A 26,307-nucleotide genomic window follows, 5' to 3' on the forward strand; every position below is an offset into this window, starting at 1 on the left:
CTGCATCAGCCAATGACAGGCCACTGCCAAGAATCCTAGCAAATCAGGGTAAGGTTAGGAACTCCGCCTTTTCAGCACTATCCAATCGGAATGTTGTTGTGTACAGCTGGAAATAATGTCCGGGTGAACATACCATGTCGGGAAAACGGAAGGCTAAAATGCAACCATTTATATTTAGAGAACGGCATATTTTGGACAAAATGACGATACAACAATTGCTATCCATGCACTGTAACTTAGTAAGTTAACAGTTATGATATCCTGCAAGTGACTGAATCTTAGCTAACTTGTTTAAAGTTATTTGAAAGTTGCCTTACATGTTAGTTTGTGGAAGTAGCCTATAGAGATACACCAGGATACACCTTGCTACCTTAGGAGGATGAGCTGGGCAATCAGCGGTCTACTTGCGTTAATATTTTTTAATAACCGGTTTATACCCATACCATTCCAACACAGAAAAGCTGCTTTTTAACATACTTAATAAAATAAAAAAATCACTCGTATTGTAATTATAGGTCATATTTCATAGAAATCTGGAAACACTGGACAGTCACTTTAAAGCTCCAATCTTTAGTTGCTACATACATTTTTGGACTTATAAATTAATGATATACTGTATACCAAAATTATTCTTGAAGAATATAACTTATAAATGTCTCATGAGCTTAGTTCAACTGTTGTACCCCATCAGAACCCAAAATATAAGCTTGTTTTACTCCAATGTTTGTAAACAATGTAAACACACTGTATAGCCTCAACATGGTTAAAACTATACATTTTATACCATGGATGGTCAGTCCTTGCATCCATAGCTCGGTCTATGAATTTGAGAGTAGGTACTTATCCCTTAGCTTTTCAGCAAAACAGGTGGGGATAACACCTTATTATTTCAAGCTTTAAAGTTGAAGAGCGTTTTCAAAATTATTGAAATGTAACTGTATGTGGGCTGGACTCTGAGGCTCCGTTGTCTGGATGATCCGGAGAACCCATGCCCATCCCGGAGATGTGCCAAGGGGAGGATGGCTCCCCGTAAGGCTTCTTGCGGTGGCAGACCTGTCTGTGGTGAGAGAGTACCAGGCGTACGCCATGCTGAGACAGAGGCTGAATATGAGCACAGACTCCACCTCTACCCCCTTGTTGACCCTCTGCCATGCCCCCACCGGGTGACCCCCGCTACCCTCTTACCATACAGGACTGCCCACTAGAGCCAAGATGCCCGTGCCAATCACTTTGCCATTTTCATAGGAGACATTGGACTTATCATACATGTCACACCAGTGTGAAAATCTATAAATATATGGATATTACTATTTGGCTACAGTCTAAGTCTGAATCCGAAATCACCCACTTGCCCCGGAGCACTCAATTTGCGCATTGACGCGCGCCTCCGCCATGCACGTGACCCAAAACTGAGGGAGTGAAAAGGATCAATGGTGTAGGGGCTAATTTGACCCTGTGATAGCCACTTCCATTGAACCAGCACGCATGCAGGCTCTAGAGCGAAGTGCTATCCCGACACGTACCACGATATGTTTGGAGTTTGCGCAATTTAATACAAAATTATAGACGCGTGCCTAACTATATAAAAAGTGCATTTGTTTGTTTGATTTCGAGGTTTGACACGTAACAAGTGAAATCGCTCCCAAATTAAATGTTTAACGGTTACTGAGGTTTATATCTTATTACACAACATGGGGAATGTGTTAATTTGAATTTAATGCTCGTTATATTATTTCAACGTGGAACATAATTGCCTCATTCATGTCACGACTGTGTTCCGAAGTTGAAGGGTTTATTGATGTCCTTGCCACTCTGCAAGTCACCTTGGAGTTTCGTCAGCAACACGTGACAACGGAGGGCCCGCCGAACGAGTTGTGTGAGGCACTGTGTCAACCCCCACAGTGCCTCAGGGCAGAGAGTCTGATTGGCTGTATGGCTCAGCTGAGGGTCGTGGCCAACTAGCAGCTAGCGCTAACTTCAGGTGACTGGTTGTCATGGCGATGCATAGGGACCAGGAGTATACAGACATGTAGTCTGTCCAATCAGAGCTCTCTCCCATGGGGATGGAACTCGCCCCCCTGGGATGCCAGCCAATCAGCAGGTAGGGAATTTGTGATTATTCAATTTTTTATCTTTATTTATTTCTCTATTGTCTCCCCCTTATTCCTTCAACTGTTTTCCCCGTTTCTCCATCCCTGGCCCCGTCCCTCTCCCTGTATGTGTTCCGTTCCTGTCGATGGGAGGTGAGCTAGGTTGGAGGGAGGTAGTGAGTCGTGGTAACAGTGTTCTGAGTGGTCAGTACTCTGTAGAGGACGTGAGAGGAGAGGTTGGTCATCTCTACTGCAGACTAGTGTTCCTGTTTAATGAAGGACTGGTCCAGTCAGAGAGCTGCCTCACTGACCCCACAACCACAGGTACTATCTCACTCACTCACTCACTCACTCTCACACACACACACACACACACACACACACACACACACACACACACACACACGTGTTTTGATTACTTAATGCCTGAGTTCAGTGGCTAATAGTCATTTTACATTGACCAGCAGCCTCCACTCAGAAGAAGAGCAGAAGGAAAGCCCTCTGCCCCTCCCCCTGTGCCCTCACAGACACCAGGTGGCACCCTGGCGGTGGATAAGGGCTTGGTCTGTTGTGCCCACCACAGGGTCATGGTGGCTGGCCTTGCCATGCTAGGGGTGGGCTCCAACCACAACAAAGGTAGATGTGTCTGCAAGTCAATCACTTCGTGCCTATCCAGACACACCTGCCAAACACCGGTCTGTGTTTGACACTTTTTCTCAAATGTACTTTTATTTGCCTGCAGGAATTTGTCACTTGACACTTCAGGTCTGATGAATCAGCTAAATGTATTATGTCTGTCATCTCCTCGAACCTCCACCTCTGTCTGTCCCACCTTCCCTCTCTAGACGTCCTAGTGTCAGTGCTCCTGGTGGGTCTGGGTGGAGGAGGGCTGGAGCTGGACCCTGCGGTGCTGGACCTGAAGGTTGCATGAGGAGAGGAGGATGAGAAGGAGGAGAAGAGGGGAAGACTTTGTGAACAAGTATCATGATCTCATACTTTACTGTATAGAAAATAGAACCATGTACAGATGTAGTTTATGCTAACACTATCAATCAAGTAAAGAATGTTTTATTCTCAAACTTCTCTCTGGTGTTTATTGATGATGAACCCTGCAGTGATTTTCTCAGGATTACAGTTACTTTTGAAATTCTTTTATTTTCTATCAGACTTTAACTATCTCAAATATGTTGCACAGATGACCCCCCCCCCCCTTCTGATTTTAGACTGCAGTCCCTCACACTCTCTCTCACTGCTGAAGAGTGCAGCAGTGTTATTTACAGTAGATTAATCTTGCAGCATGTTCACAGTATCTCTGCGAGTTGGGTGCATTGAAGGGTGTGATTTATAACCCTGGATTTGAGGCGGGAATATTTTCTGTCTGTCAAGCCAAACTAATATTATAATTAGCTATCTGTTCCTTTGGAGTAAATGGGCATGCAAACTGTCTTTGGAAACTCCTGCGCAGATTTTTGCGTATTTACAGAGAGAGAAACCCTTTACCTGGGTTTCCACTAGATAGCACAGTCAAAATGGCTGTATCGTAAAAATTTGTGAAAAACATTTAACCTTCATTTAAGGTTAGGGTTAGGCATGCGGTTAGTAGTGTGGTTAAGGTTAGGTTTAAAATCAGATTTTATGAAGATAAATTGTAGAAATGGGCGGGGTTTATGACTGTGACGACCCGTTAATGTTAGCTGCCTGTCAGATGAATCGAACTGTTATCGAATTGTTGCTTAGAACCGATTCGAACCAGAACTAAAGTCCACCGGAGGAAATGTTATCTTCACGATTATCTCTTTGACTTTTAGGGACTGACTTTTCGAACAACAGGCTATATATAAACACGGTGTAACTTGCTGGACGGACGTTTGGGTCAGGCATGGGCGCGCGGTGACTGGACCAGTGTTAGTTGCCAACTAATTGGACGGGAGTCACTACTTGACAGTAGGTTAAGTAATCAGCAAGACAAGGCAAAAATGACAACTAGCAAAACAAATAAAAACATCAATAATTGATAGGTATACAAACGTTATATTTGTGTTTTAGTGGCATGCTGACCGGGCAGTTGGCTAACATTAATAAACATCACTCAGCACTTGCTTCTACACCTGCATTGCTTGCTGTTTGGGGTTTTAGGCTGGGTTTCTGTACAGCACTTTGAGATATCAGCTGATGTAAGAAGGGCTATATAAATACATTTGATTTGATTTGAAGTAGCTCTTAAATTTAGCTCAGCTCCTTGCACTTTTTGTTGTCGGCTAACGTTAGCTATCAATCTTGAAACTAACCAATAACATTAAAATGTTTCTCTTTGACTGTCTTCATCTTTTCTCAGCTTTACTGAACCATAGTGTTTGGATGGTGTTGTGTGTGCAGGTGGCTGAAAGTTGGATGGACAGCTCCGTCACCATGGGCAACCAGGGGATGGAGGAGCTCACGCTTCGAACGCACCGACTGTGTTTTTGCGTTTTGATACACCAGAAGTACATTAATTTCCAATGGAACGCTGCGTTTGCCTTGCAGCATTGTGTTGCAGAGGCAGACTTGACAGAAAGTAGCAACATGTGAATGTAGAATTTTTGTTGCACACATATCCAGAAAAAAAAGTGGGATTACATAATAAAAACAGTTTGATTGCATAATTCTTTTTTTTTTTTTTTTTTACATTTATTTGCCAAGTATAATATTTATTTGATGACATCCACAAATTAATTGTGAGAGCCTATAATATAATTTCCCTCCAAAATGCAGTTTTGGAGCGAAATGCAATAATAAAGTCAAGATAGCAGAGTAGGCTCTTTCAACAATGAGACCAACGTTGAGGAAGGTGGTCTTGATCGCGCTGTTGGGCCGGGACCAGCCCCGCGAAAGTGCAGGTCTGTCTGGGTCCAGAGATGGTTAAAGTCCCGAAAGCAGGCAGGGGAGTTCCACCGTCTAATTCAAGAGCTTTGACTGTTTGGAGAGGAATTCCGAAGTTACTTCCGTCTGGGCCGAAGCCAGTTCGATCACCTGCTCCAGATGGATACCAACTACCGGGAGTCCATCGCCTGGTGATTTGTCTCCGGTAAGCTACATTCTAATACATTTTTAAAGCCTTTGATACCATAATTGATTGATATTTGATACATTGTTTTTATGTCCAACCTAGCTAGCTAAAGGGCTCTCTAGTTAATAGTCCCTATTTGACATCAGATGTACTTTTACAGAATGTTCATTAGGAATATAACTTTTCCCAAAGTTCGTTTATAATCCTTTTTTAATTATGCAATGTTACCAAATGAAAAGAAAGTTGAGGTGCCTTCTGCCCTGATGAAGGTGGGCTAGTCTTCTCCAGGACCCATTGTTGTTCAAGACAGTTACAGTCATTCATTACATTCTTATTGGACTCACATACACTCTTAGAGAACAAGGTTCCAAACGTGTCCTTCTGCTTTCCCCATAGGATAACCCTTTTTGGTTCCAGGTATAACCCTTTGGGGAAAAGGTTGTACATGGAACCCAATAAGGCTCTACTTGGAACCAAAAGGGGTACTACCTTGAACCAAAAAGGGATCTCCTATGGGGACAGCCTGAGAACCCTTTTAAGTAGATAGTACCATTCTTTCTAAGAGTAAAAAGCTTTGACTATGTACAGATTCAGTGAGCATAGCCTTGCTATTGAGAAAGGCCGCCGTAGGCAGACCTGGCTCTCAAGAGAAGACAGGCTATGTGCACACTGCCCACAAAATGAGGTGGAAACTGAGCTGCACTTCCTAACCTCCTGCCCAATGTATGACCATATCAGAGACACATATTTCCCTCAGATTACACAGATCCACAAAGAATTCAAAAACAAACACGATTTTGATAAACTCCCATATCTACTGGGTGAAATACCACACTGTGCGAACACAGCAGCAAGATCTGTGACCTGTTGCCACAAGAAAAGGGCAACCGGTGAAGAACAAACACCATTGTAAATGCAACCCATATTTATGTTTACTTATTTTCCGTTTTGTACTCTAACCATTTGCACATAGTTACAACACTGTGTGTATACATAATACGACATTTGTAGTTTCTTTATTTTTTTTGAACTTTTGTGAGTTTAATGTTTACTGTTCATTTTTATTGTTTATTTCACTTTTGTATATTATCTACTCCCTTGCCAATAAAGCCCCTTGAATTGAATTGAATTGAGTGATTCATGGCTCCCAACAGTTGAGCTCTCCAAATGAATGCACATGGCAGACAGACAGCCTCTCCTATTCAGTGAGGGCTGGCATGGATTATTTACTAAACCCTGTGCCAATGTAGCTGTGTTTGTGAATCAGAGCTTTCTCGGTAGTAGTCAGTCACCCACCAATAATGAGTTCAGTTATGCGACAATAGGCATGATGCGTAACCAGTGTTTTCAGAGCAAATGTGCAGATGTGAGAGAGAGGAGACTATGAGACACACTTTCTCGCTCTCTTTCTCTCACTCTCTTAGTATGGTTGGTATGGAAGACTGAAGTATGGATACCTGAAATGGCTTTGTGACAGTAGTGATGATGGCTGTGTGACAGTGAGCAGCACTTGGTTGCTTATTAACCAGGAGCCCTGGTCAAAAGTATTGTACTAAATAGGGAATAGGGTGCCATTTGGGATGCGATCACTGGCTTCATGTCTGATGCCTGAATCCAGCTGTTTCTCCAGCCCTGAGTGTCAGTCCTTCCTTCCTGCAGGCGAGTTCTATCTTCCGGGAAACTTCTTTCTCATGGTCTGAGAGTCTTTAATGTGCCTTTTGGCTAACTCCAGGCAGGCTGTCATGTGCCTTTATACTGAAGAGTGGCTTCCGTCTGACCACTCTACCATAAAGGCCTGATTGGAAAGTTCCATCTGGAATGTTCTCCCATCTCCACAGAGGAACTCTGGAGCTCTTTCAGAATGAACATCAGGTTCTTGGTCACCTCCCTGACCAAGGCCAATGCTGCAGAATTTTTTTGGTACCTTTCCCTAGATCTGTGCCTCGACACAATCCTGTCTCGGAGCTCTAGGGACAATTCTTTCAACCTCTTGGCTTGGTTTTTGCTCTGACATTCATTGTCAACTGTGGGACCTTATATAGGCAGGTGTGTGCTTTTCCAAATCATGTCCAATCAATTGAATTTACCACAGGTGGACTCCAATGAAGTTGTAGAAACATCTCAAGGATGATAAATGGAAACAGGATGCACCTGAGCTCAATTTCGAGTCTCATAGCAAAGGGTCTGAATACTTATGTAAATAAGGTAAGGTGTTTTTTCTACGTTTGAAAACATTTTTAAAAATTGTTTTCGCTTTGTCATTATAGGGTATTGTGTAAAAATTATGTAATACATTTAAGAATAATGCTGTAACGTAACAAAATGTGTAAAAGGGGAAGGGATCTGCATACTTTCCGAATGCACTGTGTATATATATATATATACAGTACCAGTCAAAAGTTTGGACACACCTTCTCATTCAAGGGTTTTTCTTTATTTTTTTACTATTGTCTACTTTGTAGAATAATAGTGAAGATATCAAAACTATGAAATAATACATATGTAATCATGTAGTAACCAATAAAGTGTCAAACAAATCAAAATATATTTTGGATTTTAGATTCTTCAAAGTAGCCACCCTTTGCCTTGACAGCTTTGCACACTCTTGGCATTCTCTCAACCAGCTTCATGAGGTAGTCACCTGGAATGCATTTCAATTAACAGGTGTGCCTTGTTAAAAGTTAATTTGTGGAATTCCTTTCCTTCTTAATGTGTTTGAGCCAATCAGTTGTGTTGTGACAGTAGGGGTGGTATACAGGTACAGTAGGGGTGGTATACAGGTACAGTAGGGGTGGTATACAGGTACAGTAGGGGTGGTATACAGGTACAGTAGGGGTGGTATACAGAAGATAGCCTTATTTGGTAAAATACCAAGTCTATATTATGGCAAGAACAGCTCAAATAAACAAAGAGAAACAACAGTCCATTATTACTTTAAGACATGAAGGTCAGTCAATCCGGAAAATTTCAAGAACCTTTAACGTTTCTTCAAATGCAGTCGCAAAAACCATCAAGCGCTATGAGGAAACTGGCTCTCATGAGGACCGCCACAGGAAAGGAAAACCCAGAGTTACCTCTGCTGCAGAGGAGAAGTTCATTAGAGTTAACTGCACCTCAGAAATTGCAGCCCAAATAAATGCTTCACAGAGTTCAAGTAACAGACACATCTCAACATCAACTGTTCAGAGACAGCCTTCATGGTCGAATTGCTGCAAAGAAACCACTACTAAAGGACACCAATAACAAGAAGAGACTTGCTTGGGTCAAGAAACACATTAGACCGGTGGAAATCTGTCCTTTCGTCTGATGAATACAAATTTGAGATTTTTGGTTCTATCTGCCGTGCCTTTGTGAGACGCAGAGTAGGTGAACAGATGATCTTTGCATGTGTGGTTCCCACCGTGAAGCAGGGAGGAGGATGTGTGATGGTGTGGGGGTGTTTTGTTTGGTGACACTGTTGGTAATTCATTTAGAATTCAAGGCATACTTAACCAGCATGGCTACCACAGCATTCTGCAGCGATACGCCATCCCATCTGGTTTGCGCTTAGTGGGACTATCATTTGTTTTTCAACAGGACAATGACCCAAAACACCTCCAGGCAGTGTAAGGGCTATTTGACCAAGAAGGAGAGTGATGGAGGGCTGCATCAGATGACCTGGCCTCCACAATCACCCGACCTCAACCCAATTGAGATGGTTTAGGATGAGTTGGACCGCAGCAGCCAACAAGTAATCAGCATATGTGGAAACTCCTTCAAGACTTTTGGAAAGCATTCTAGGTGAAGCTGGTTGAGAGAATGCAAAGAGTGTGTAAAGCTGTCATCAAGGCAAAGAGTGGCTACTTTGAAGAATCTCAAAAATAAAATAGATTTGATTTAACACTTTTTTTGGTTACTACATGATTCCATATGTGTTATTTCATGGTTTTGATGTCTTCACTATTATTCTACAATGTAGAAAATAGTGAAATTAAGAAATTCCATGAATGAGTAAGTGTGTTCAAACTTTTGACCGGTACTGTGTGTGTGTGGTGTGGTGTGTGTGTGTGTGTGTGTGTGGTGTGTGTGTGTGTGTGTGTGTGTGTGTGTGTGTGTGTGTGTGTTGTGTGTGTGTGTGTGTGTGTGTGTGTGTGTGTGTGTGTGTGTGTGTGTGGTGTGTGGTGTGTGTGTGTGTGCGTGTGTGTGTGTATGTTTGTGTGTATAGTATATATACACTTAGGTTGGAGTCATTAAAACTCGTTTTTCAACCCACTCCACAAATTTCTTGTTAACAAACTATAGTTTTAGCAATTCGGTTAGGACATCTACTTTGTGCATGACACAAGTAATTTTTCCAACAATGTTTACAGATTGATTATTTCACTTATAATTCACAGTATCACAAATCCTGGGTCAGAAGTTTGCATACACTAAGTTGACTGCCTTTAAACAGCTTGGTAAATTCCAGAAAATGATGTCATGGCTTTAGAAGCTTCTGATAGGCTAATTGACATCATTTCTGTCAATTGGAGGTGTACCTGTGGATGTATTTCAAGGCCTACCTTCAAACTCAGTGCCTCTTTGCTTGACATCATGGGAAAATCAAAAGAAGTCAGCCAAGACCTCAGAAAATAAGTTGTAGACCTCCACAAGTCTGGTTCATCCTTGGGAGCAATTTCCAAACACCTGAAGGTACCACGTTCATCTGTACAAACAATCGTACGCAAGTATAAACACCATGGGACCAGGCAGCCGTCATACTGCTCAGGAAGGAGACGCGTTCTGTCTCCTAGAGAATAACGTACTTTGGTGCGGAAAGTGCAAATCAATCCCAGAACAACAGCAAAAGACCTTGTGAAGATGCTGGAGGAAACAGGTACATAAAATATCTATATCCACAGTAAAACGAGTCCTATATCGACATAACCTGAAAGGCCGCTCAGCAAGGAAGAAGCCACAGCTCCAAAACCGCCATAAAAAAGCCAGACTACGGTTTGCAACTAAGATCGTTGTTTTTGGAGAAATGTCCTCTGGTCTGGTGAAACAAAAATAGAACTGTTTGGCCATAATGACCATCGTTATGTTTGGAGGAAAAAGGGGGAGATTTGCAAGCCGAAGAACACCATCCCAACCTTGAAGCACGGGGGTGGCAGCATCATGTTTTGGGGGTGCATTGTTGCAGGAGGGACTGGTGCACTTCACAAAATAGATGGCATCATGAGATGAAAAAGTATGTGGATATATTGAAGCAACATCTCAAGACATCAGTCAGGAAGTTAAATATTGGTCACAAATGGGTCTTCCAAATGGACTATGACCCCAAGCATACTTCCAAAGTTGTGGCAAAATGGCTTATGGACAACAAAGTCAAGGTATTGGAGTGGCCATCACATAGCCCTGACCTTAATCCTATAGAAAATCTGTGGGCAGAACTGAAAAAGCGTGTGCGAGCAAGGAGGCCTACAAACCTGACTCAGTTACACCAGCTCTGTCAGGAGGAATGGGCCAAAATTCATCCAACTTATTGTGGGAAGCTTGTGGAAGGCTACCCGAAACGTTTGACCCAAGTTAAACAATTTAAAGGCAATGCTACCAAATACTAATTGAGTGTATGTAAACTTCTGACCCACTGGGAATGTGATGAAGAAATAAATGCTCTCTACTATTATTCTGACATTTCACATTCTTAAAATAAAGTGGTGATCTCAACTGACCTACGACAGGGAATTCTTACTAGGATTAAATGGCAGGAATTATGAAAAAACTGAGTTTAAATGTATTTGGCTAAGGTGTATGTAATCTTCCGACTTCAACTGTATATATGTGTATATATCTGTCTTTCTTTCTTTTTTTTCTTTTTTTTCCCCTTTGAGTAAGGAAACTAACCAGTTTAAAATCATGCATTGTACTTTACATCAGATTTACATTACAATCGAGAACATTTTAGAACTTTTTTTAATGTGTAAAATCAAATCAAAAGTCAAGAATTTTCCATTGTTCACCCCATACCCGTTTTGTTTCGATCAGTACCATTCTAATTTGTTTAAAGACTGTTTAGCTGGGAATCGAGATATTTTCAATTGTCATTCGGCACCAGGTTTTCCATATTTGTGCATTCAATATACATGTGATGAGGCGAAAAAGGACTTTATAGATTTCTTTCCATGTTCCATAGATTTTCCCATACAAGATGGCATTAGGTTTGACTTGAGTGGTGAGTCCAATATCTTGCATAAGTTCCCAGATTTTCTTCGTTCTGCTACATTCTAACAATAAGTGTTTCATCATCAGTACATGATGGCATTGGGCATTTTTTGTTTTAACATAACTGCTCCATTGGACTACTGCTCTCACCGGGAGCCTTCGCACTTTGATTAACCACGCCTTGTCTCCTAATTGTTCTGACAGGTAGTTTGCCCATAGTCTTTTTACGAGTCGTTAACATTCTGATATAGCGAGGTTCCTGTATATTATAATTCCACTGTAAACGTTGTTCACAATTGAATCAAGTGTTGGGGCCCTGGATCTGAGGTAAGGTGGCTGTCTCCTGGGTATGTACAGTACATTCAATCCCTGGTCGCATACGCATATTTCTCACATTTTATGCACACATCAAATCAGGTTACAGACCATGTAGCTCGGCCTAAGACCCCTAAACATAATAAGTGCAGCAAAATCCCCATAACGACCCCATAATCTTCTCACAATGTTTCTTCTTTCAGTTCATTACAAAGTTCATTGCTTTCCAGACAATGATTGTTCAATTTCTAGTGGGTTTTTAGTTTTCCCCCCGGTAATTCTATTTCTTATTTGACTCCAAAATGATCTGTTTTTAGTGCTTTGGTCAGCCCACATGTATCCAAAGCGGTTTGGTAAGAGTTCTCTGAAGGAATCTTTCAATTGGAAATCTTCTTGAACTTTTTGCTATGTTTTCCCTTCGGCAGTTAATTTAAAAGCTGTTCTTGCCTCCCTATCCTTTGCTTCTGTTATAGTATTAAAATCACCACCATTGATAACTGTATAGTCACCTTTACCCCTACCTGCATGTACATATTACCTCAATTAACTCAACTGCTTACATGTATATTGTCTTGTTATTGTTATTGTATTGTTACTATTTTCTTATTTATTTTTTGCAAATTGTTGGGAAAGGGCTCGTAGGTAAAGTGTACACCTGTTGTATTTGGCGCATGTGACAAATAAAATGTTAAACATGTTTTTATTTGTTTTTATTGTTGAGTTACCAGTGGAAAACTCCATATTTGAGCAATATGATTTGCCGTTCATTCACCACCACGCTTCCCGCGAGTCACAATTTACAATTTACTGAGCAGTATATGAGTGATCTACTCTCAGAGCTAATTTATTATAGGAAAAGTGATTTCCAAAACTAAACTTTCAATAGTGAACAAAGTAGCAAATTTGCAATAGGCTACTGTTGGTAGTCTACAAAAAGACACCTAGTCTTGGCTACTGTTGAGAAGTTGTCTTAAAAGGCAACGCCCTATTTTGGGACGTAAAATATCTTCTTAAAAGGTCAACAACATACTTTTTAATTCAAAACAAAAACAAATGTAATTACCCTAATACAATGCAATTCCAAAGAATATAGTAATGACTCACATTCCTAAATGATATTACACAGCTTTTTAATAGGCACTAAATACCAAATGTAGCCTATTAATTGATGAATATAGAGAGACAGCATGCTAACCTATAGGCCCTGCATGATTCTAATGCATTTATAAACTACACCAGTAGAAATTCTGTTTGGGACAGTAGAGTTTTGGCCAACCGGGTCAGTGAAAGGAAAAAGTTCACGTTGGACCCTGCATTGTATTTGAAGCTGTACATCCCAATATACTGCTGTGTGTAGGTGTGACTCTCCCCACCAGGGGGCAGCGACTGTCTGTCTGCAGGGACAACGTTGGAATGCTGTTAAATATACACAACTATAGGAGACACACAGTACCAGTATGTTCCCCTCAGCTCCAGGGTTTGTTATATGTGAAGCAAGCAGTGATATGGGGAACATAAATTATATCATATATATAAACTAGACTAGAAGTCTGCCTGATGTATGTTTCTGAAGATGATGTGTATACTGTATTTGATGTCTGTGGGAAATGGGCATTGACCCACTGCGTCTTCTCTCTCTCCCTCTCGTTCTCTCTCTCTGTAGAGTATGCTGAGTTCCTCCACTGTAAGGGAAAGATGTTTTCAGACTTTTAGGAGGTTTATCAGCAGATCGAAGCAGAGACCGTGAGACTCACTGGAACCAATAAGAGTGTCTCTCCTGTCCCCATCAACCTACGAGTCTATTCTCCTCACGATACACAACACACACACCACAGTGTACTACTCTTACACGCTCCCCAGAAGGTGACACACCCTATAGCTCAACCCAAACCAGATGCTTAAATGCATGAAAAACAGCAAGTGAAAACGTTGTAAATCTGTCTGTCCTTTGATAGTGTTGAACCTGCCCCTGGTAGATCTACCTGGCATTACCAAGGTACCTGTAGGAGACCAGCCTACTGATATAGAGTACCAGGTCAGACACATCAAACATTTATTATAATATTACAATCCTTCCTTCAGAAATAAAGTTGTATTGTATTTGTTCCTGCAGGAGAGGGACATGATCATGCAGTTTATCTGTAAAGACAACTGCCTGCAGTTTATCTGTAAAGACAACTCCAGCTAACATGGACCTGGCCAACTCTGAGGCGCTCAAACTGGCCAAGGACGTCGACCCTCAGGGTGAGACAAAACAGGGATATAACGTCTCTCCAGAACATTGCCAAATGGTCCAAATAATCACTACATTGGAATATCAGTTTTCATGATGAGAGATACTATCTTCCTTTCTTTGTCATAGTTTTCCACCAGGCCAGCGGACCATAGCGGGGATCACTAAGTTAGATCTGATGGACGAGGGAACAGATGCCCGGCACATACTCGAGAACAGGCTACTGCCACTACGTGTGTGTGTGTGTGTGTGTGTGTGTGTGTGTGTGTGTGTGTGTGTGTGTGTGTGTGTGTGTGTGTGTGTGTGTGTGTGTGTGTGTGTGTGTGTGTGTGTGTGTGTGTGTGTGTGTGTGTGTGTGTGTGTGTGTGTGTGTGTGTGTGTGTGTGTGTGTGTGTGTGTGTGTGTGTGTGTATAGAGATAATGTACCCATGACATTCTCATAATGTCCCCATAATGTTCCCATAAAATCCCTGATATGGAATAAGTTAGGTCAGAGCCAGCTATTAAGAGAGTTGGGCCAGGTTTTAGAACGGCAGCCATGTTAGCACGTTTATTCTCAAAATGTTGGTGATGTAACAATACGAGAGCGCCTCTAACAACTCCCTATGAAATGACCTGCTGTAAACAAGCAGAACAGAGCAGCGAATTTAACAGACTATTTATTCCTTAGCATTCGGGATAATGTGTATCCAATTCTGTCCTGTGTTGTGGTGTCAACAAATTGCATCTCTGCTTTCACTGGACACCTTCATAGGTTTTAGAAACCAGCAGAAATCAACAGCACAACACAGAAGCACCAATTATCACTTAGCAACGGTTATGGAGGAGAAAGTGGCACTCGGAGCGTTCAGACATAAACCGCATTGGCCCAACTCTCTGGGTTAGGTAGGTTAGTGTAAGAAGCATGCACGCTACAATACACTACACTTCCACACTCCATCCCCAGGTGGCAGCACCAACCAGCTCAGGTGATTGTGCTCTGCCAGGAAGCCTTGATAATTCCTCAGGCGCAAGCGATGTAGAGGATTGTGACTCAGTGTGAGAGAGGAGGGCAGAAGCCTCTCAGTCGGCCTTTGTTTGTTTCTTTGTGTTAGTTAACCTCTTTAGTTGGCCGTGTTTTTCTGTAGATTGTTTTTTGGAAATATTTATTTTGTCTCCATGAACGTATGAATGCTAATATTCTTGGACTGGCTGATTATGGGAATCATTACTGAGCGGCCCGGGACCTAAGGTCTCCTGGGTACATGTACATTCAACACCTGGTCGCATATGCTTATTTCTCACATTTATGCACACATCAAATCAGGTGACAGACCATGTAGCTCGGCCTAAGACCCCTAGACATAACAAGTGCATCAAATCAGGTAACAGACCATGTAGCTCGGCCTAAGACTCCTAGACATAACAAGTGCATCAAAATCAGTAGGCTAGTTATTGGTTTCGTAACAATCCCCACAACGTCCCCATGATGGTTCCATAACATCACTGTAACATTCCCATAACATCTCCATTATGTTGTCATAACGTCCCCATACTGTTCCCATAACATCCCCTTAATGTTCCCATACTGTTCCCATAACATCACCAGTGACCAGGCTGTGCTGAGGTAAGTGTTGAAATGGAGGCTTGATATCCTACTGCCATGCTGAGCTCATGGGGTTGTGTTACAGTATTACAATCAGTGCCAGCCTGCCCTGGGATAGTGTGTGTATGTGTGCCCGGGTCTGGGTCTAGGCTGGGTAAAGCTGTGCCAGGTCCTTCATGCTTGCTCCTTCAGAGGTAATGCATTACACATGGAGCCTACTGTTAGTGCTGCTGTGACAGTAGAGAGATTAGATTTGAGCTGCCTGAATGAAACATCTGCTGACCTGCTGAAATCAGAGGACCATCTGAATGCTGCCCTCCAGAGATGTATTGGATTGTAACTCATGGAGACACAGCTTACACACCTTTTTACTCATCCGCTCCTCTCATCTTGTCTCCTCTCCAGGTTACATTGGGGTGGTGAATCGTAGTCAGAAGGACATTGATGGGAGGAAGGACATTAAGGCAGCTCTGGCTGGAGAGAGGAAGTTCTTCCTGTCTCACCCTGCATACAGACACATGGTTGACAGCATGGGTACCGCACCTCTAAAGAGAGTCCTCAACCAGGTACACAAACACACACACCATGTGGATATCTTTTGAAACTAGCCAGAGATCAAATGAGATGTTTCTTTCTGGGTGTGTGTGCAGCAACTGACCAACCACATCCGAGACAGTCTGACAGCGTTCTGCCGTCGTCTCCAGAGCCGGATCCAACCACTGGATAAAGAGGCTAAGGAGTTCACACACTACAGAGCTGACGACCCCGCACGCAAGACAAAGTCCCTGCCACTGTCAGTTCACACACACACACACACACACACACACAACACACACCACACCACACACACAGACGCACGCAACGCACGACGCGCGCACGCCACCCGGCACGCAACGCACGCACGCACGCACAGCACGCACGCACGCACGCACACAAACACAACCACACAACACCACACACCACACACACACACACACACAAACACACACACACACACAACACACCCACACCACACCACACACACACACACACACACACACACACACACACACACACACCACACACACACACACACACACACACACACACTAGAAAACAATGCATGCAAAGACCAAGTTAGCAGTGTGTATTAAGTTAGCTGTGTGTGTATACAGGCTGATGCAGCAGTTTGCAGCAGACTTTGAGAAGCGTATTGAGGGCTTAGGAGACCAGGTGGACACCTATAGAACAGTCTGGAGGAGCCAAGATCAACCGCATCTTCCAAAAACTCTTCCTCTTCGAACTGGTCAAGGTTAGGCTTGGAGTCTCTGTGTTAAGTCTCCACTCTTTTCCTCAGTGTGTGTGTGTCCTTTCCTCTTACTGTGTGTGTGTGTGTGTCCTTAGATGGAATTTGATGAGAGGGAGTTGCGACGGGAGATCAGCTATGTCATCAAGAACATCCACGGCATCAGGTGAGTTTGTGTCAGAAGGGTTACCTGTATGTGCTTATTTAGTCATGGTTCTCTGTCTATTTGACCTGTCACCACTCCCATTTCTCTTGCTCTCTGTCCCCCCCCTCTCTCTAACGCTATCTCTCTCTCCCTCTCTCTCTTTATCCCCCCCTCTCTCTATTTGTGTCTCTAGGACAGGTTTGTTTACCCCAGACCAGGCGTTTGAGGCCATAGTGAAGAGACAGATAGTCAAGCTGAACGATCCCTGTATTAAATGTGTGGACATGGTCATCCAGGAGCTGATCACCACTGTGCGCCGATGCACCACCAAGGTACCCAGTGCTGTGTATGTGTCTGTGTGCGTGCTTGTGTACATGTCAGTAACTCATCATCAGTGGCGGAAAAAGTACCCAATAGTCATACTTGAGTAAAATTAAAGATACCTTAATAGAAAATGACACAAGTAAAAGTGAAAGTCACCCAGTAAAATACTACTTGAGTAAAAGTGTTAAAAGTATTTGATTTTAAATATACTTACAGTTTAAGTCGGAAGTTTATATACACCTTAGCCAAATACATTTAAACTCAGTTTTTGACAATTCCTGACATTTAATCCTAGTAAAAATACCGTCTTAGGTCAGTTAGGATCACCACTTTATTTTAAGAATGTGAAATGTCAGAATAATAGTAGATAGAATGATTTATTTCAGCTTTTATTTCTTTCATCACATTCCCAGTGGGTCAGAAGTTTACATACACTCAATTAGTATTTGGTAGCATTGCATTTAAATTGTTTAACTTGGGTCAAACATTTCGGGTAGCCTTCCACAAGCTTCCCACAATAAGTTGGATGAATTTTGGCCCATTTCTCCTGACAGAGCTGGTCTAACTGAGTCAGGTTTGTAGGCCTCCTTGCTCTCACACGCTTTTTCAGTTCTGCCCACAAATGTTCTACAGGATTGAGGTCAGGGCCTTGTGATGGCCACTCCAATACCTTGACAAATGATGTCAATTAGCCTATCAGAAGCTTCTAAAGCCATTACATCATTTTCTGGAATTTTCCAAGCTGTTTAAAGGCACAGTCAACTTAGTGTATGTAAACTTCTTACCTACTAGAATTGTGATACAGTGAGTTATAAGTGAAATAATCTGTCTGTAAACAATTGTTGGAAAAATTACTTGTGTCATGCACAAAGTAGATGTCCTAAGCGACTTGCCAAAACTATAGTTAATACATTTGTGGAGTGGTTGAAAAACATGTTTTAATGACTCCAACCTAAGTAAATGTAATTGCTAAAATATGCTTAAGAATCAAAAGTAAAAGTACAATTCATTTAAAATTCCTTATATTAAGCAAACCATTTATTTATTTTACATAATTTACAAATGAAGCATGTGTGTTTAGTGAGTCCGCCAGATCAGAGACAGTAGGGATGACCAGGGATGTTCTCTTGATAAGTGCATGAATTGGACAATTCTCCTGTCCTGCTAAGCATAAAAAATGTAACAAGTACTTTTGGGTCTTAGGGAGGATGTATGGAGTAAAATGTACATTATTTTATTCAGGAATATAGTGAAGTAAAAGTAATCAAAAATATAAAAAGTAAAGTACAGATAGGTTAAAATAAGTCGTTAAAAAAATATATAAGTACTTTACACCACAGCTCATATGTTCCTTTCCCAGACTAGGAGAGGAGACGGAGAGAATTGTGACCACACACATCCGGTACAGAGAGAGTTGAGCTAAAGACCAGGTCACACACACCCACACCTATAGATAGGTAGAATATTGTGACTGTGTGTATTCTCTGTACAGGTCCTGCTGCTAATCGATGTACAGGTGGCCTACATCAACACTAACCATGAGGACCTCATTGGTGAGTTCTCCCTGGTTAGTTCTCACTGGCTATGTCTTCTGGTCATCATATGTGTGTTGGACATGATGATTAAATGGAGAAAAATGGTCAGCTGTGTGTGTGTGTGTGTGTGTGTGTGTGTGTGTGTGTGTGTGTGTGTGTGTGTGTGTGTGTGTGTGTGTGTTTGTCCCAGTGTTCAGACCAATAAGAAGAGCGCTGCAGGAAACCAGGTGAGTTTCACACAGCTCAGTGACCTTATCTTAGGTGATGAATGGCTTGGGTTTTACTCTCTAATCCTAGAATGTGTGTTATGAGAACATAACAAATGTTTACAACTGGACTGGAATGGCAGCTGACGTGGACGTTTACTGTATGTAGAAGGAGCAGGTGAAACTGCCTGGAAACAGTGACGATGTGTCAGCTCCATCCTAACCTCCCAGTTTTTTCTTCTCTCCCCTGTCTCCTGTTCCAGGGTGTGTAACCTCCTCCCCCCAGTCTAATAGTATGAGTAGTCCAGTCTCTGTAAGGCTAAGCCCTCACTACTCCTACAGGGACACTGTTTGTACCTCTCCCTGGTCGTGTCCTGTTCACCATCCTCTTTAAACCCACAGCCCCACGGCTCTCTTTTCTACCGCCTTTCCATAGGCTGCACTCTTTGCCTCTACTCCCTTTGGCTGCACTCTACTCCCTTTGCGTGTGTGCGTGTGTGTGTGTGTGCGTGTGTGTGTGTGTGTGCGTGCATGCATGCGTGTAAGCAGCACAAAATGGCGCTGAGTTGTAAACTTGGCTCAGATCCAAGCCCAGCTGTCTGGTCACTCACTAAACACAAGCACAGACCCTGGTCTGCTACACAAGGGAGAAATGAAGGTGTGTGCGCATGTGTCACCGCCCTGGTGTGTCTCCAGTGTGTGAAGCAGGATGTGGGTCATCTCTCCTCTCTCTGCCATCTCATCCTTCCATATCTCCTCACTTTCTCTCCCTCCACCTCTCCATAACCCATCTTCAGCCACCCCATCCCCCCTTCTCTCACTTCCTCCTCACTCTTTCATCCTCTGTCCAAATCTGTCTCTTTTTAGCTGTCAGCTCTTTTCTTTCCTCTTGTCTTCCTGTCCTCCTCATTGCTCCCTCACCCAGTCTTATCACAGAGCTCACAGTTTCTCTCTCCCACAGTTCTTCAACAGCTGTGTTTTTCTGTATTTATTGGTAGTATTTTACCATACCGTGTCTTCTTTATAATTTCTAGTGTTTTTTCCCTGTCATGCTCTTTGTGTGTCGTTTTGTGTTGGTTTGGAGAAATATGTTAAAGGCATTGTCAGAAATGACCACTAGTGATGTAATGACTGGCTAGGTGAGGGAACATTTCACTTTTCTAACTGATCCTTGTTGTCTCAACAGCTGATATCTCTGTGCATTACGGTATCTCACTCAATCCCCATGCATGTAGCATGCAGTATCTCTGCTCTCTCCCACACTGTGACCCATGTGTAAGATACATCACACCAGCTCTCTCTTTCTCCAGCTCCACAGAACTTGCACCTGCCTCTCTCGATCTCTAAACCCCCCAGCTTAGAGCCAGCCTGCCGAGCAGAGCATTACAGGGATAGTCGACCCAGACCACATGTTTGCTTCTCTATTTACAGCACGCTAACATGACTCTAACCACTCCCATTGTTTTAGCTTTAACGATGCTAATGCTAGGCTATAGCTAAGTAGACATACAAACCCAGATTGTAGCTAGCTGACATTAGGGGTTCATAGCCTACTGTTTTTGTATCCATGAGATGATGTAACTTAGTAATCTGAGGGAACTATCCCTTCAACCCCTCCCACCTTAACCTCTCTCAGTCCCTCTCCATGCCCCTGACCTCTGACCCCTCTCTACAGGTCATCCGTAAGGGCTGGCTTACCATCAACAGCATCAGTATCATCAAGGGTGGGGCCAAGGAGTACTGGTTTGTCCTGCCCGCTGAGAGCCTGTCCTGGTTTAAGGATGATAAGGTGAGCACAGAGTCACTGATCTGGTCTGATGATGAGACTACTGGAGCTGCTAAAGCTTTACTACTGAGGCTCACTAGTAGAGGCTGGAAAAAATACACACCTGAGTACCGCAGAACAACACACCTCTTTATTACAATCACATTTCTGTTAGGTACAAAAGACCTTCAAATACTACTGTCTTATGCAGTAAGGGAAGGGAGAGTGGGATACAGGTAGAAACTACATGGGCAGCTAGGGTTACATTCATCATCATCATCATCATCATAATCATCAAGCAGGAAGTCTGGGGTGTACTGGCTGGGATTGGCTGTGGGAGCTGTCCGTCAGGCTGTAGGTGCGATGTGGTTGGTCGGGGCGGCTGCCATCTGTCTGCCTGTCTGTGCCTGCTGTACAGGATAGGAAGGTCTGCACAGCAAGTGTAGACAGGCAGACACAACACAACTCTCTCTCAGCCTAGCACAGCACTGCTCGCTCATGATGTCCACGGACTGTGTGTGTGTGTGTCAGTGTGTCTTGGGATGGGCTGTAAATTAGCTAACTCAAATGCACACATGTAAGTACAGAGCTGGCCCAATACTACTTCAACTAAGCCCCCCTCTTCCCTACCATACCTCCCTCCCTCTCTCCATCCACTGTTCCCCCTGCTCCCCCTCTTCCCTACCATACCTCCCTCCCTCTCTCCATCCACTGTTGCCCCCTGCCTCCCGACCTCTTCCTACCATACCTCCTCCCTCTCTCCATCCACTGTTCCCCCTTCTTCCCCTCTTCCTCCTCTGGGAGTTGGAGGCATTTGGAGCAGTTCACTCTGACAAAGCTGGAGCCAAACCAACACACACACCACACACACACAGCACACACACACACACACACACACACACACACACACACACACACACACACACACACACACACACACACACACACACACACACACACACACACACACACAACATCACCACACACACACACACACACACACACACACACACACACACACACACACCCCTCCGTAATAATTCACTTATCTCCAATCCCAGTCCACTCACATGGGTATGAAACCAACTATTATCTCAGTAACATAGTCTCTTCTAGCAGCGGTGTCTCTGACAGCACTACTGAAAGGAGAGCTACTAGTATCCTGGCTGGTACAGGAGGTTCTAGTACCAGGTTAACAGAACCCCTCTGCTCTACTCTGCTATGCTCTGCTATACCTTCTCTTTGACAATATTACCCACTACAATATTTGACTTTACTACACAGATTACACCTCAGTGTAGTTACAGGTATGCTGGGAAAAGTGTGATAATCTCTGGTGAAATAGTAATCATAACTCTTTCTTTTCCAAAATGGAAACAGGGTAGACTGACAAAAGATGTCAACCCTTTTTCCTTTTCAGACTAGGGGAGAGTGGGGTTAGTTGAGCCAAAGAGGTAAATTGAGCGACCCTTGTTTCTAGGAAAACATACACAAAATGAATCATTTGACCAAATATTTAGGAAGAGGTCATCATTTCATGGAGGCTGTGAAGGAAGAAACCACATGGAAAAAGTGTTGGGATGGGCTGTCACAGCAAGTTAGGTCCAAAAAAACGGATTTTCACCAAGTCAAATGAATTTATTGTGTTAGAGGTTTCATGACGCTTGTATCTAAACCAAATGCTATCAAGATTGTTCTATACATCAGTTGTGGTCTCTATAAACTTCAATATGAGGTCTCTATAAACTTCAATATGAGGTCTTAAACTTAGCATAACAGTGCATCTTGTCGCTGTGTGGGCTAATATAGTCAATGTTTGACTTGAGGTAAGTTGAGCAAATGGCAAGATGAGAAAATTGAAGAGTTTTCTTCCCAGGTGTAATGCAAGGCATTATCGCTGCGATATGAGGTAACAACAGGGACTGGCCTATGTTAAAAATCTTAAAATATGCTTAAAATGATTAAAATACAAAAAAAGCAATTGTGATTGTGTTGATTTATGTTTGGGAAATAAAGATAAACATGGTTTTAAAAAGGTAGAGGTAATATTTCATTCAGTACAGACATTTGTAGACGCCTTAACTTACCCTGTCCCGCGGCTCAACTTACTACATACCCCAGTAAGTTGTGCCAAGAGACCACTTTTTTGGACAAGCTATTTTTTCAAAACTGTAATGTTCACATGAATTCTGATTTTCCAGGGATACAAAACATCCTGAAATATATAGTTTGTAGATATCTTTGTTAGAAAGAATACTACATTTCCCTTGGCGGAGTGATGCTGAATGCAAAACAACTGCTCAACTTACCCCACTCTCCCCTACTGTTAGTTCAGTAGGAACCCTGCGCTCTCTCCATGCCCCTGTGTGTGTGTTTGTCTCAGTGGGGGGGGGGGGTCTACTGTAGTAAATAATCCTTACTATCACAGCTATGTCACCATGCTGCCCCAACAACACTGTAGGCCACAAACACACTCCTCTCAGAGTTAGACTCAGGCCAAGCTTCTCTCTCGCAAAGCCTTCTCTGTTTCTATCCACTTTCTCCACAAAGTTTTCTAGTTCTCTTCCCCCATTCCCCTCCCACCCTTTCCCTCTCTTTCTTCCTTCTCTAATTCCCTCCCTCTGTCGTTCTCTTTCCCTACCTTTTCCTGCTTTATCCCTCCTATTCCCTCTTTTTCCCTTTCCTTCTCTCCTTCCTTCCTTCCCTCCCCCTCTCTCTCTCTCTCTCTCTCTCTCTCTCTCTCTCTCTCTCTCTGGTTGGCAGTCTCTCTGGGCCTGTACACATTCCTGGCTGGAGAACTCAAGGTTTAGTCCAAACACCCGCTTAGCTTCCAACATCTATCCAGAGAAATCCCACATGGCCGCTTCTGCTCCTCCCCCTCCTCCCTGTTCTCCCCCCTTCCATCTCCCCCTTCTCCCCGCCAGACTCCCACTCACAACTCAATCTCCTCCCTCATCTCCCCCTTCCACAAATACTGATCACCTAGCCAAACCACCAGACTTTAGACTCTCTTTCTTTCTCTCTCTCTCTCACGCTCTCTCTTGTGATCTCTTGCTTTTTCTCCATCTCATTCAATCATGTCTCCCCACAGTATGGTCACACTTACTTATTTTCCTCACATAAAGACACAAAGACACAAATACACAAACTGTACCCACTCACACAAACGCCCTCCCATATTTGCTGCTCACGCTCTCTAAATCTACACAATGGTTACTAATCTACACACCAAGAAAATAAGTATAGACTCTACTCTCCATACATTTCATCTAGACATAATGGATACACACTCATCTCCACACACTAAACAGTGTGTAATCTTTCTATAAAACACTAACCAGACGTACATTCCTCCCTCCCTCTCTGCCTGAGGCCCGATGTGCAGCCTGAGGAAAAACAGATGACCTACGCCCATACACTCACCCTATACACTAGGGCTGGGAATTGCAAGGGACCTCACCATTCAATATTAACACGATACTTAGGTGCCGATAGGATATGAATTGCCACGATTCTCTATTTTATTGCAATCTGATGTTCCAAACATATTGCTCACCATGTCTGCTGCAGAGAGACGAGAGAGAYCATGAGAAAACAAAGTTTTGATCTCTCATGGAAATAAAAGAGCTGAAAACATGTTGGCTCAGTATTTATAAAGAAGATGGAGAACAAGCTATAGGATAAACAATAGCAGAGTTTTGACTCAGGTACAGCCGACTAGCATTAGCTAACGCTACCTAGTAAAAGCATTGATATTTGGAGTCAAAATATCAATATAATATCGTAAAAAAATACATTGCGATATGTAACTATGGATTTTCCCCCCATCACTACTATACACACACTCCCATACAACACACACACTCCCCCTAGACACTATATACACTAAATACACACTCCCTAGACACTATATACACTAAATACAACACACATACATACTCCCTAGACACTATACACACACACACACAGCACACACACACACACAACACACACAACACACACACACACACCTACACACACAAACACACACACAGCACTTCGCACACACAAGCCCACACCATCACACACACCACACACACACCACAGGGCCAAAACAACCTACACACACACGGACGACACGGGCACAGCCCACACTAATTAACTATACAGCAAAACGCAATGGCTCCCTACAAACACCCATGACACTATCCACACACTCCATACCACAGTAAGGTGCTGTGTTGGGGCGCTTGGCTATATCACACAATGAAGTCTGCCAGAGGCGTCAAGTTCAGGATAGAGCAGCTCTGATGTATGATCCACGCATGAGCAGCCTGACAACACACAAACACAACACACACACACACACACCACACACACACACCAACACACACACACACCAACACACACACACCACAATGAACTTCGTACTGACCACTGACAAATATAGTAGGCTTCTAGGCTTTCATAACACACAAAGAACAACGTAGTAGCAGACAGCGAAAGACAAACCAGCAAAGACAAACTCATACATCTAGTCCCCAGTGTGAATGTGCTCATGCGTGTGTGTGTGTGTGTGTGTGTGTGTGTGTGTGTGTGTGTGCTTGTGTGTGTGTTTGAGAGAGAGTGATGGAAGCCATTCCTTGCCCAGTCTAACCAATGTGCAGACTACTGTACACCAGTAAGACCCTGAACAGGTAGTCTGAACACTGGGATGACGGAACAGGACTCTCGCTCGCTCCTTTTTTTCTCTCCCTTCCTTTCTCTTTCCTTTTTCATCTGTGCAAAGTTTTGAAGGAGGTGCAGGAGTAGAAAGATGTCTCCTCTGCTCTCTACGTTTTATCTTCCTTCTTCTCTCATTCCTTTCTTTTTTCTCGTTTTTCACCCGTCCAAAGTTTTGGTTGACTAACTAGGTAAAAGATTCTCATTGTCTCCTCTCCTTTCTCGTCCTGAGTGACGGGTAAGGGGTCACACGCACACATGTGCACACACACTGGCTGTCCTCTTCTATGGGTCTGGGTCTGGTTCTGGTTGCGTCTCGGCCTAGTGTGTGTCCGGTCCTTGTGTGTGTGTGTCGGGGTTCTGAGGGGCTGCGTCCGAGCGAGCGGAGTATCCAGCCTCGACGTGGCACATTCACTTTCAGCACTGGGGATCTGCCAGTGCACTTAGGGAAGGCATAACGAAAAAAGGGAGAGAGGGAGGGACTGAGGCGCCATATATGGGTTGATGGGACCCTTGGGAATCAACTTTGGAGTGGTCTGCAGTTTCTCTCCCCTTCTCTCTCCCTCTTTCTCTAGATACCTCTCTCCCACTCATCTCTGTCAAAACTCACCTCCACTCCTCCGTCTGTCCTCCCTCTTCAATCTCTCCTCTATTTCTTTTCTCCATTCAGTCTGTCTTCACAAACACTAGGTGTGTGTGTGTGGTGTGTTGTGCTGTGTGTGTGTGTGTTTGTGTGGTTGTGTGATGTGGTGTGTGTGTGTGTTTCGGTCTCTCCTGAACCCCAAAACTTTCTCCTCATTCCGTCTCTCTTTTTTTTCAGAGGGGCCCACTTCCTGTTAGAGAGGCAGAAACAAAACTATAGAACGAAAGCTGGCACGCCGACAGACGACAACC

General features: G+C 43.3%; 1 protein-coding gene and 1 pseudogene across 4 annotated transcripts; both read left to right on the forward strand.

Annotated features, from left to right (window-relative positions):
* The first annotated feature begins 146 nt into the window (after positions 1-146).
* LOC111972273 (eEF1A lysine and N-terminal methyltransferase-like) lies at positions 147-3,169 on the forward strand. Of its 4 annotated transcripts, none has more exons than XM_023999232.2 (4): positions 147-2,101; positions 2,253-2,414; positions 2,555-2,726; positions 2,936-3,169. In XM_023999232.2, exons 2-4 carry the CDS (start codon positions 2,364-2,366, stop codon positions 3,019-3,021), a joined length of 309 nt encoding a protein of 102 aa, XP_023855000.1. In that variant the 5' UTR covers positions 147-2,101; positions 2,253-2,363; the 3' UTR covers positions 3,022-3,169. The 4 variants fall into 4 exon arrangements, with proteins under 4 accessions (XP_023855000.1, XP_023854999.1, XP_023854997.1 ...); XM_023999231.1 differs by having other exon boundaries at positions 147-239; positions 1,784-2,414; XM_023999229.2 differs by having other exon boundaries at positions 147-2,414.
* Positions 3,170-13,191: 10,022 nt separating this feature from the next.
* The window catches only part of LOC111971857 (dynamin-3-like), a 29,804-nt pseudogene continuing 16,688 nt past the window's right edge, over positions 13,192-26,307 (forward strand).

The sequence above is a fragment of the Salvelinus sp. IW2-2015 genome, linkage group LG13 (assembly GCF_002910315.2).
Source record: "Salvelinus sp. IW2-2015 linkage group LG13, ASM291031v2, whole genome shotgun sequence".
Classification (NCBI taxonomy): Eukaryota; Metazoa; Chordata; class Actinopteri; order Salmoniformes; family Salmonidae; genus Salvelinus; species Salvelinus sp. IW2-2015.

Excerpts from the sequence above, each read along its gene's own strand:
- LOC111972273 (XM_023999229.2), top strand. The coding sequence starts at position 2,364 with ATGAAGGACTGGTCCAGTCAGAGAGCTGCCTCACTGACCCCACAACCA. Across the intron at positions 2,415-2,554 it reads CACTGACCCCACAACCACAG|CAGCCTCCACTCAGAAGAAG; the intron begins GTACTATCTCAC and ends TACATTGACCAG. Across the intron at positions 2,727-2,935 it reads GGGCTCCAACCACAACAAAG|ACGTCCTAGTGTCAGTGCTC; the intron begins GTAGATGTGTCT and ends TTCCCTCTCTAG.